Source organism: Catharus ustulatus, chromosome 2, assembly GCF_009819885.2.
Source record: "Catharus ustulatus isolate bCatUst1 chromosome 2, bCatUst1.pri.v2, whole genome shotgun sequence".
In the NCBI taxonomy this organism is placed as follows: Eukaryota; Metazoa; Chordata; class Aves; order Passeriformes; family Turdidae; genus Catharus; species Catharus ustulatus.
Window position 1 is genome coordinate 32,027,262 of NC_046222.1, and position 12,186 is coordinate 32,039,447.

The 12,186-nt window shown below is 40.4% G+C and overlaps 1 protein-coding gene across 1 annotated transcript in view; it reads right to left on the minus strand.

Moving 5' to 3' along the window:
• Positions 1 to 1,177: 1,177 nt before the first annotated feature.
• The window catches only part of GUCY2F (guanylate cyclase 2F, retinal), a 40,818-nt gene continuing 29,809 nt past the window's right edge, over positions 1,178 to 12,186 (minus strand). Inside the window, exons 16-19 of the mRNA XM_033087044.1 lie at positions 11,522 to 11,616; positions 10,389 to 10,474; positions 4,870 to 4,961; positions 1,178 to 1,243 (exon numbers count right to left, since the gene is read on the minus strand). Of these exons, the coding sequence (XP_032942935.1) occupies positions 4,877 to 4,961; positions 10,389 to 10,474; positions 11,522 to 11,616 (266 nt within the window). The 3' untranslated portion in view covers positions 1,178 to 1,243; positions 4,870 to 4,876. The remainder of the gene's footprint in view (positions 1,244 to 4,869; positions 4,962 to 10,388; positions 10,475 to 11,521; positions 11,617 to 12,186) is intronic.

Below are 12,186 nucleotides of genomic sequence, written 5' to 3' on the forward strand. Positions count from 1 at the left end.
TCTCAGTTAACACCTTCTGGTGGAAATACTGATTAAATTACCATACCCGCTCTTCTCTTCAGCTTTGCAGAAGAGAGGAGAACATCTCCCAGAAAGTTGGTAGGAGCCAGATATTGAACAGGAGTAAAAAACTTGGAAGAAGAAGGGCCCAACACCAAAATTATTTGGCTTTGAGGAAGTGTGCTCTGGAGAAAGTGCCTACAGGCCAAATGTTGACCCTTTAAAGGAAGACCTTTTACCCACAGGGACAAGTGGCCAGAGACTATTCAAGGCACTTATAGACACGTGCCTTAGAGACTACTTGGAGATTGGAATGGAAAACGAGTGATGGGTTTCAGGCTTTGCATTGCTTTAATGACGTTCTCTTCATTCCCTCAGCCCCACTTTTGCAGGAAAAATGTTCATATTTTATTAGTACTAGTCAGCTAATGGAACTGCATCTCAGTTTTGCAATATCTTGGCATTCCATTTTCATCCTGCTTTGGGATGAAAAGCATAACATGTTTTATATATCCTGTATATGTGCGTATAAAGCAAAAGAAAGTTCTTGCAATTTAGATCTGGATTTGTGAATATGACATATTTTGACATTTTGAGCAGAATCTCATTTTGGCATTTGAAACAAATATTGATTCATAGCAAAGTGTTTCAATTCAAAACTGTTATTTCATTTTGAAAATAGCATTATATTGGCATTTGCAGCTGAAATGTCAATTTGAAAGAAAATATTTCAGCTTTAGTTGACATACAGGAACAGAACATTTTGATTCAAAATTTCTGTGGGGAGTAAAAATATTCTTTGTTGTTGTCCAAAACATTTTCTTTTTGATTGCACTCATTTTCATGAAACCAGACCTTCCCACAATAACAAGAGGAAAACAACTACTTAATATAAAACTGCTCCCCAGTGCACCTCCCAAAAACATACACATGTACAGCTCTGAGCTGGTGCCCAGTTTCACAAGAGATGGTGGTCAGGATTCATCTGCCTGCTCAGGTTCACCCTCAGTGAGAGCTAAGAGGCTTCTAATGGAGAGAGTTAGCTCTGCTGGATTGGTTTCAAGGTGTCCCTCCTGATCTTACTAGTTCTTTGCTGTGTTCTTCTCAGATTTCATCCTCTCCAAAACTTATTTCAGCCTCCTTCATGCTCCCCAGCTCTTTAAAGTTTGCTTTTCTTAGTGTCCTCTTTGTGTCCCTCAGGATAGATTTTAATTTCCTGGTCAATACATCTGGCCATTTGTGGCTGCAAAACAGAGAAGAAAAGAGGAGTTAGCAACTCTGCTCAGCAAGGTATGACTTTTCATTTAGCATCATTTTGTGTCAGCCAAAGCAGAAACGTTAAATAGTGGAGTTGAAGTGGATCTCTTGCTGTAATACTTCATGAGATCATCAAGTCCAGGTTCTGGGACCCCATCTGTTGGTGGGTGCAAATTCATTATAACATAATAGGGTTCTCCAAGACAAAATAAACATCAAGGACTTGTAAGAGGGAGAAGCTCAGCAAATGGCAGGGCAACTGCCCTGTCATGGATAAAGCATCATATGGAATAATATTTACTGTGTATAATTGAAGAAAATATAATTCTAACTGTTGTAAATCAAAAAGAGCTAAATGCTAATCCCTGCTAATAACACCATTGCTATTATATAGAGATTAGAAAGAAATACTTAATAAATAGATGTATATATACATAAATGTATGGTTTAAACATTGCACACCCTCATTGTGTGTAATGAATGTGCAATTACTTTAGAATAGAAATACATGTTAAAAACTGACTACATGAAGCAGGTATCCTGTGGAAATTATACAAAGGGTAATGGTTCCAAACTAAAACAGGCTATATTTAGACTAAATATAAGGAAGAAATTTTAATGATGAGGATGCTCACTGCAAGGGGGATTAGTCTAAATGACCTTGAAAGGTACTAATAGCTTCCAACCCAAGCTATCTTTTGAGTATATGATCTTATCTGCTGGCCAGCTGCACCTTGCTAGCCAATGGTTTGGACAGCAAGCTGTAATTATTTGGGTATTATTTGGGTATTTACTGTATTTCCTGAACAAGAAATAATGTCAAGGTGATCTCCTGTCGCTAAACTGAGTTTGTAGGATGAGGGGTCAGAATGCAAGGAAAGTAAAATCTTTGAGGAACAAAAAAAACCCCAAACAAATAAACAAACAAAAAAACCCCACCCCAAAAACAACAACAAAAAACCCCAAAACCAAAAACAAAAACAAAAAAAGCACAAGAAACCCCACCAAAAAAACCAAAACAAAACAAAACAAAAAACTTTAGAAATTGAACCTCGGTACTTTTGGGTAGTCCCAGGCTGGTGCTTTTGTCTGTGCAGGATACACCACCTGTATGCTTACACATCTAAAAGTCAGCAGAGAGCAGTACAGATTGTACTAAGATTCACATACAGAGGGTCCCTCCATAAATACAGCCACTACCAATCACACTGGGGTGAAATCTCACCCCTGAGAACTCCACAACGAATTCTGACTGACTTGCATGAGGTCTAGGTCTCATCTACAGACTGACACCTATCCATGGATCCTAGGGAGTCACCAATCTCACTGTGACACAGTTCTTTTGTGTTGTCTCTCTCAGTTTTGTTTTGAAATGAAAGAGAGAAATCCCTTTCTCCTTTTCAGAAGTATTGTAATGTGCTGTGGATGGGATTCATCTGCCTGAGGATATTGTCCAGCAGCATTTGATGTCATGGATTATCCTACATAGTTTTTAGCTGTTATTTCATCTACCAGCCTTACACAAGTGTCTGTGACAGCCATGGTGCTCTGGGCTGAATCCCACTTGCATGAGGGGGTTAGAGGCTCATGTTAAGGTCACAGAACACAGGATATAAGATAAAGGTCACTAATGATGTAGCTAGACATTTATCTTCAGGTAACTGGAGGTGCACTGTGATGTTCCTCCTGCTTTGATGAGTGTTTCTATCAAGATCCAGCCAGAAAAATAATTTCTCTTTGAAACCAAGAATACGTCAAGGACAACAGAGTCCACAGCCACTCTTTCAAGGTTAAAGGATTGACTCCTGTGCAGGAGAAGCAGTCTTGACCTTCCTTGAGACTCCAGGCCAGATGAATATTCCAAAATCCATAATTACTCCAAGATGGGGATTCCTATTGTACTGCAGCTAGAACCCTGTGGGACTGTTAGCATTTTAGGGTCCCAGACCAATGGGACCATAGATTGGATGAATGGACTGTAGATCACTACACCTGAGATCCTTGTATAATGTTCCTTTATTGCCATCAAGGAAAAACAAGGTTATGGGCATCATAGTCCCTTTCATCAGAAGCATCTCATACAGATTAGCTGGAAACATCACTAAACCACCAAGCAGGCATGTGGGAATAAGTGGCTGTTGAGGACGTAATTGCCTCCATTGAAAGCTTCCTGCACACAAGAATGCTTGAACTACGACCATTGAAAAGATCCAGGTATGCATGTCTTAATGATTTTTCTGCTATTTCAAATCGATTAGGCCAAGATGACTAATGGGGACCTTCTGTTCTCCATAATATACTGCTGATCAGCCTGCTTCAGTGGAAGTCTATGTCTGTGGGTGATATATGTGCTAAATACTTATATATCAGTACATGTGCAGGTTTTCTCAAGCAGGGCTAACCCAAGTGTGAGATTCTCTTTGTCTCTGGCCTTGAAAGATTAGCTGGTACTCTTAGGTGTAAATCAGCAGGGTGGTCTTCTGTGCCTTGGAGCTTGTATTTAGCAGTGGGTGTTCACATATGGCAGTGCTTATGCAGGTGTCTTCAGATTGTGTCCCATATTGAAATTATTTTTTTAAATGAGGATTTTCTGCACTTAGGCCTTTGATAGGGAGAACTTCAGACAAAAATTTAAATATCAGTTAAGAGAGACAAACCAGCCTGGTAACACACCGGGAATCTTTAAAATATGTGTTTGGGGAAAAGGAACACAGTCAACAGTTACCTGCTGGGTTTTATCTGTGTGAGAAAATTGCATGGAGCTTTAGTCTTCACAGCAATCTATCAGCCTGATATGGTGTGTCTTTCTAACCAGCCTATGTCTAGGCACTCTGAGCTTTCATCCATCCCTCCTTTTTTAGGGAAGTGGAAATGAAATACACATTAGTCCAGAGGAGTTGAGCAGAAGCACTACTGCTGTTTTTAGAGATATTATTAAAAATCCTGCACAGACATAATTTTTAAGGGACACGCACCTGTGCAAGTGTGGTTGTGCATGCTTCTATGCCAGCCTTGCTCTGATAACACCTACTTGATCAGGTCACATTCCATGTGACTTCCAAATTCCACCCAAACCATAAATCCGTTATCTCTTGTACCCATCAGTACCATAACGATGGATATCAAATCTGCATCCTGTTTATGTCATGAGGTATGGAATTACACTAGGCAGGAGATGTACATTGCACAAAAGCTACAGCAGGAAATTTGGGTTTTTCCAGACTTGAACTCCAGTTTTATCTCTGTGTTTACCATGTACTGGGCTCTTCCTGGCAGCATGCACATCAGCATAGAGTGGATTGATAATACACTGCAGATAAACATAGTAATACTCAATGTCTTTCAGGAATTAATAGGATACTAGGTTACAAATTCACGAGGAAATCACCAAACAAGGCTACAGCTTTGCTGCTGTTCCAAGCACCTCTTGAATGAGACGTTAGAATTATAACATATATTTTAAAAAAAAAGGAATAAAAAAAAAATTTAAAAAGGAGACAAATAGAAGGAAAGGGGAAAATAAATATTCTAATATCAGTAAAGTACAGACAAATAACACACAAGCAAACACTAAACAGCAGAGCTACACGGGGACTGTCCTACAGCTACTACCTCAGATCTAGGCCCTTTTGCCAAGGAGTTTTTCAGTTTTCCTCCTTTTGAACTCTGCAATTTCTTCCGGGAGTAACCCATGAGCACTATACCTGCAGTGAACAGGTAGGCCATTAGAGAAAGAACCAGTTCAGTTTCATCTGCAATAAAGAACAGACTGTAATGGAGACTGAGGGAAAGGTAAGTGTCTTCTGGTGAGAGAATGGAAATCGAATATGGGTCCTGGTTCTGGCTTTATTAATTCTTCTCTTGTACCACTCAACTTACTGCTAAGGATGAGGTCAGCTAATTAAATTTTAAGTGTCCAGAGAGCTCTCAACACTCTTAGACACTTCTGCCAGGACAAGATAAATGTCTTTGTTGATTGAAGAGTACAGACTATATCTTTATCAAGGCTGTTTCCAGAATCTATTAAATAAGATGAATCCTGGCAAAATGATTCCATTATTGCACTGTTCCTTTCCCATACTCTTTACAGGGAGGAATTGAAGAAAACAACAGTGAAGACCTTGCATTTGGTTAGTTCAGCTCCTGCTTCAGTGCCTTTTGGTCTTCCAGGGATGTTGCTTTCAGAAGCTCTCAGCTCGCTTAGCTGTGGGCACGTTTCCTGGTAGAAATCCTATTTAACAGTCCCTAGAAAAAGCCAGTTGTGCCTGAGTGCTGAACACTAATTTAACAGCCTTTCCAGAGGGAGATTAGAGTCAGGGTTCAGGTCTTTGGCCAGTTCTATTCTACAAATGGAAATGCCTAGACAAGTTGTCCTCCCATGCGTTATCTAAATCCTCAGCTCTGGGGACATGTTTCTTCTTTTTAGAAACATTGATCCCTGTTTATAAACTTCCTTGTGAGTGATGGTGCCATTAGGGCTGGGTCCCAAGGAGAGGGAAGCCAGGAGGATATAATCCTGATAATTTCAATGAAAAAGGACTTCTTCTGGGAATCTACAACTCAGGCGAGTTAGATCCCTGGTATTTTTTATCTGCTTCATCTAAACCAAACATCTTGGGTTCTATTCTGAGCCAGTGAAGGGAAGCTGGTGCTGCTGGACCACAGCAGGAGTTTTTCCCAAAGCAGAAGATCAACACGAAGAAATGTCTGTTTCTCTGCAATGACTTTAAAAAGACAAGTCTGGTGACCAGATTAGATGGAGGCAAACAACTTTAAATAAGATTAAATCCTACCTGTTGGAGGGAGAAAAGTAATCTTTGTGTCCAGACCCTTTATGGAAGCAGTAACAAAATTCAGCCACACATGAGGGAGCGTCAAAGGTTTGGTTTTTGAGTCCACTCAGCAGGTCTTCACCCACAGGGGAGTGGAGGAGGTTGCTGCCTGTGCCTGCACCAGAGTGCAGCATGTTGTGACCCACAGAAGGTGAAGGGCTGACCAGGATATTTGGGGATTAAGCAGGATATCAGACTGCCTGAGATCCACCTCCAGACACTGCTCACACAAGTATCAAGTAACTGTTTGACAGTGACTTGACTTCACTCCACTGCTCAACAGCAAAAAGAAAGACCCAGTGTAAACAGAACTCACACATCTCCTGAACTCACAAAAGTCTGAGCAACTGGAGAGTCTGGTTCTGCATTATCCATCCCAGCCTCGGGCAAAACCCCTCTTTTTGGAGTCAGCTGTTATTTTTCCAAGGTCCTCTCTTCCCATCACCTTGTTTACAAAACCAGCAGGAGAAAATCTGGGAAGTTCTGACTTTAATTCCATTCTGAACACCGCCTTTAGCTATCAGCACAAATTCTGTAATATTCCAGTCAATTCTCCCAGAAACTTCAGCTTGACTTCAACTTCAGGAAGAGCTTGTTTGAATATAAAAGCTTGTGCAATCACATCACAAGTTAAACAGTCTTTTTGAAAGGGAGATGAGCCACCAACTTTCATTCCCTTTCTCATCCTCCATCAGATTTCAGAGAAAAATTCTTCTTTCTCACAGTCATTATGCCATAGCCATGATCAGAATACTTTTTGTCTTCATTTTGCTGTTGTGTTAGGTGAGCAGAAATAATTTGGAATGAAGGGATTGAGTGTGAAGCAAAATGCATCTGTCCTGACATTGCATGATGAAGCCTATGAGACAGAGGATTCTTTGATTTCCCTGAATAGCTCTTGTTAAATGTTATATAAAATTTATTTGGGAAATATTTTTATGCTGTTGTATAATTCCAGGTATTGGAGGACAAGAGTTTTTCACTGCTGATTGGTCTGCAAGCTCTTTTATTTTTGATTCAAAAGTGCATTTGACAGACTTCAAATAGGAGTCCAAGTAGAAATGGTTTCACTTTTCTCCTCAGAAAGACACGTCAGCAGCAACAGCAGCACTAGAGACTCTCCACACATCCATCCTACCAGGGTGCTCCAACACAGACAAAGCAATGACAGCCTTGTACTGGGTAGAAGAACAGAACATTTTGTCCTAATGAGTGTCTTTTTACTGGCTCATAAAAAAGTGTTTCTCATTTGGAGTTGGGAGATGGATTCTTGGAGCATCCTTCACTGTTTTACACCCATTTATCTTCAAGTAAGGATCTCAGTACTTCCTCCAGGGCTGATCTTCATGCATATGAGGATGAGAGGGCCCAAAAACTCTCACCTATTCCTGGCTGCATCTTCAGTTTCCAAGTGATGAAGTACATCAGGTTGCACTTATCACTGTGGGTGGTAGTGGGCTGGAAGACCTATCAACCCTTCTGGATTTAAGATTTACTGCATGAATTCATACAATAAGGGATCTAGGTTTACGTCAAAAATCAAAAACTCTCATATGTTCTTTACCTAGGTATTGGGTTAATGGTTAAAAGCCTTTGAGAGGATCAGCAATATGTATCTTTGATGAATTGTGTTAATTTATTTTCTCCAGTTAAGTTTCCATAAAAACTTCAGAGGGAAAGTTTCTGAATAGAACTACCTGCTGGGATAGAGGACTTCTGATGCTTTCAAACACTGTATTCAGTACGAGAGAAAAGAATTTCTGAACCAGGATGGTAAAAGACCAAGAATTTCACTCATCTCCTTGAAATGGCAAATGAAAAATATCCTGGCTCTAGGTTTTTTTCTGGTTTGGGCTTTTTTGGTGTGTTTGTGTGGTTTGATTTGGTTGGTTGGTTGGTTTTATCATTCTGAATTTCATTAACCATTTAATTTTGCCTAGTGTTAGATATTTTTTCAGCACTTTGCAAAATGAATCTGAGATTTAGTCCAGGTCAGGCTTGTGTCTGGTAGTTTTGTATGACATCATCCCTTTACTGCTTTTTTTGGACAAAATCAGTGCTCCACTGGAGTTAAAAAGATGCTGCCTGTCCCAAAGCTTCACAAGATGTCAACTTCAAATATCCCATGTTCATATACTCGCAGCCTTGTGCTTTTCCCTTGTCTGATAATTCAGCCCCCCAGTCACCTGGTGTACCCTCAAAGAAATTTCACAGCCTTCCTTTAAACCTATCTGACTGAAATCTCAAAAAAAATTCTATCCTACAGGGAGTCTACTGCTTGACACACTTGGTTTTGTCTTAATTTTGTCTCTTAATTTTGTTCCACACTCCCTATGTCCAGTCTGCCACTATTTCCTGTGGCAGTACCAGGTGTATGTGTAGAAATCTGCCTTGAAGCAAGGGAAGGTCTAGACAGGCTATAGAACTGTTCTGTGTCATGCAAAGTTAACCCAAAGCTCCCATGAAAACCAGGTAAAACTGAGATTTGACCAGACCAAGAAAGAAGGACTTATCCTTTGAATAGGAACTTCAAAATCTTCCATCTGTATGATCTGACCCTTAAATTCACGGTCCAAAGGTTTGCAATTTCACAGCATGATGTACTAACTTTTACTTAGTAGGAAACAGCTCTCAGCATGGCCACCACAACTGCCCGCCTGTAGATGTTTAGGCTACTCAAGTCACAATATAAAGCCTGAGATTAGAAAGTGATCATAGACCTCATGGTAAGGAAATACCCAAGAGAAGATAAGTTGTGTCAAGGAGAGAGTGAAAAAAATAGAAGAAAAGAAATTTATTCAGTATTTCCTTCTTCAGTTCAAAAGCCTACAAATGAGGAAACCCCTATAGAATTATATGAGGCAGTGACTTGAAATCACCAGATTGACCAACTGGAGAGAAACAACTTTCAGCCTCTTGATTTTGTGCCAGAACATGAATCATCCAGATAAGGCTGGAAGACGGGACATAATGAACTGCCTCACACGTAGGTTGTGCTATCTGGTAATAGCACAGCCTGTGCATGAGGCAGTTCTCCAAGTATTTGCTTTGCTTCAACAACCCGTTATTTCTTTCTGTATCTTGACATTTGATTTATACAGGGTATAAGTTTAATTTTACCTCCTCACTAGGACAAATACAGTTTTGTGTAACTTTATTTTTTCCCTCTGATTATTGTCAAAATCACTCAACTGCTGCATGACCTATGGGGACAGAGACACTGCAAAAGAACAATGAAGATCTGGGCCTTGGGACAAGAACAGATCACCTCTGTCTCTGCAGTATAATGGGTGGACTCTTCAGAGGTTACACATGGATGCTCAAGATCCTCCCATCCTGCAGTATGTGGGGAAATGAGGAGATTTTTTAATTCACTAAGAGGGAATGAGGCCATACATAGAAGGATATCGATCAGAAGTCAGAGCTACATTAAAACAGACCTTGTTTGCTGTCAGACATCGATCTCTGAGGTAGTTACTTTAGGACCTCAACAAAATAGACATCTTGCAAGGGCCAGTCGAATCAGACCCTTTAGCAAGCATTTCCCTTTATTGTCTATAAAGAGAGTCAAGGCTGACTGCTTTTAATGTGGGTGACCACACTGCTCTTGTCAAACAAATCTGACTCCTGGTTTTTATGTCCTGACCACAGCATTCTTTCCAGGCATACAGCAGGTGACAGCTGAACAGGGAGTACTCTGTTTGCAAAGTAAGGTATTGCAAAATTAGAAAAAGTCTTAATGAATTTTGAGTGTTCAATCTTTGCTAACCACCATCTGTATGGAGGCAACATCATTAAATCTTCAGTTACATAACAGTGCCATAAATTTGTAACACAAAGCTTTCTTATTCTTCTGTTAGAATGAAAGGGAATGGAAAAGAAGTGTTTATGCACTGAAAGAGGTTGATGTTTTTAGCAGGAATTTGATGGGAGAAAAACCTTGAGTGTCTCCCATACACTGATGACACCAGAGACCCGAAAGTGTCCCAACCCATGTGTCTCCTATAAGCACACAGAGCAGCAAGGAGATTCAGGGAGGAACTCCCTGGTGCTCAGTCTCCAAGGGAGTACAGGGGAAAAGTGGCATGTCTCCATGTCACTTCTTGGGAACTGTCAATAAGGAGAGGTGCTGAAGGAACCAATCACTTCTGAGTCCCAGAACAATGCCTGAACATGGAAGTCACCTAAGGACATAATATAAACTTTGCAAACAGATAACATGGACAGACAGATATTCAGGCTGTGAGCTCCAAAAGAGACCTTTTAATTAATGTCTTGGACAGTGGAAGTCGCACTTACCCTGGCTTTATTTCAGGAGGTTTAGGTAAGGGTTTCTGGAAGCCTTTTTTCCCAACCAGCCAATATGTTTCTTCTACTCCTTTACCCTAAAATAAAACCAAAAATCCAAATAAAAAGCAGCTTTCTGACTGCCCTCTGTTTGATATGTAATTTCCCTCACTAGGTTTCTCTGGCTTCATATATATCCAGAGTCAGACCATGCCTGGAAGTCTTGGGCTGTCCTTCAAAACAGCTCAGGGATCATTTGAGATTCATTTTCCTGAAAGAGGATATTCATTATCCTTGTTCCAACTGTCATTTACAAATTACCCTCATCGATCTGGGTCATTGAAACTCCACAGCTGAACAGAAATTGGAAACTACAGGATCACTAATCATCTTATTTGGCAGAACTAGCATTATTAATTGAGAGATTTTACAACTCGCTCTGAACTGAGTATCAGAATAATAACTTCCTCTCCCACCACTGATAATTTAGCTTTTAAGCTGTGATGCATCTGATGAACTGTAGGCACCTATGAGAGAGTCAATCACCCTTGACTGCAGAAGGGGAAGAAAACCAACATTCATCTTCACATAAACGAGACACTGGAAGTACTTCAGGTTAATAATTTCCTAAAGGGCCAATTTATCCCCACTAACTATGTAAAGGTTTCTTTCCATTGACTAAACCTGGAATATTTACTCCAAATGTCCACTTGCAGACATACGAATTTGGATGATTCCACTTGTCATGCAAGATTGTTGAGGGACCTGAGGCCATATTCAGACATTTTTTTCTAGATATTTAAGGCAAGCAAAGCTCCTACTTCTGTCTATTGACTATGTAAGGGTAGAAATTATGTTTGAATTATTCAGGACTGTCTTGTTTGGACATTGAAAAGTAGCAGCTTCTGTCAAGGGTGGACAAAATAGACTACTATATAAATACTTATATCCAGGGCATATAGCTGATTGCTTGACCCCATAGTCCTTCAATAACCATCTAATGTATTGAAACAAATGAAAGGGATGATTTTGGAAGGATTCAGCTGAAGACTGGTGTATGAAGGCCAAAAAAGATCTTAATATAAAAATTCCTCAAGCAAGATGACTCGTCTGTGAAGTGCTTCACACGGCCCTGGCTTTCTTACCCTCAGTTCTGTTTTTCCCCTGGGTATGATTTCATAGCCTTCATTGAGACTCCGAAGTGTATCCACTGTACTTTGGCTGACGTGAATTCTGTAAGCTGAGAACAGAAAGCAAAGCAGCTGGATCATTGTACTGCACACATGCTGCGAATTCTCTGCTGCTTCATCCTGGCAAGGAAAAGTGCTCCAAAGCAGGAGTGCTCCCATTCAGGTGTGGGGCTAGTGTAGCTGTGTGGTGCTCCTCTACGCAGAGTTTAGTGCTGACCAATGGATTCTTCTGGGCAGGGCTGTAAAGAGCACGGGAGGAGAGGAACTCTGGGGGCTTCCTGGAGAAGGATACCAAACACACTCAGTGTAGGAGTCCATGTCTTCATAAAGATGGTAAGTGGACTTCCAGTAATATTGTCAGCTAGACTGCTGTTTTATCTATTGCCACAGTATAACTAGGGAATGAGAAAGAAATGAAAAATAGCCAACTGCCCTGCTTCAGACATCCAACATAATTTGAAAGCTGGGATGAAGAGCAGAGAGATGGAGTTTGCAGTGGAACATAAAAAAAATGTAGCTAAACATGTAGATATGTCTGGTTTTTAGTAATTTATTCCACCCAGAGCTGCCATTTAGTCTATGAACAAAAAGGGCAAAGGTGGAGAACTTTATTGAATTCC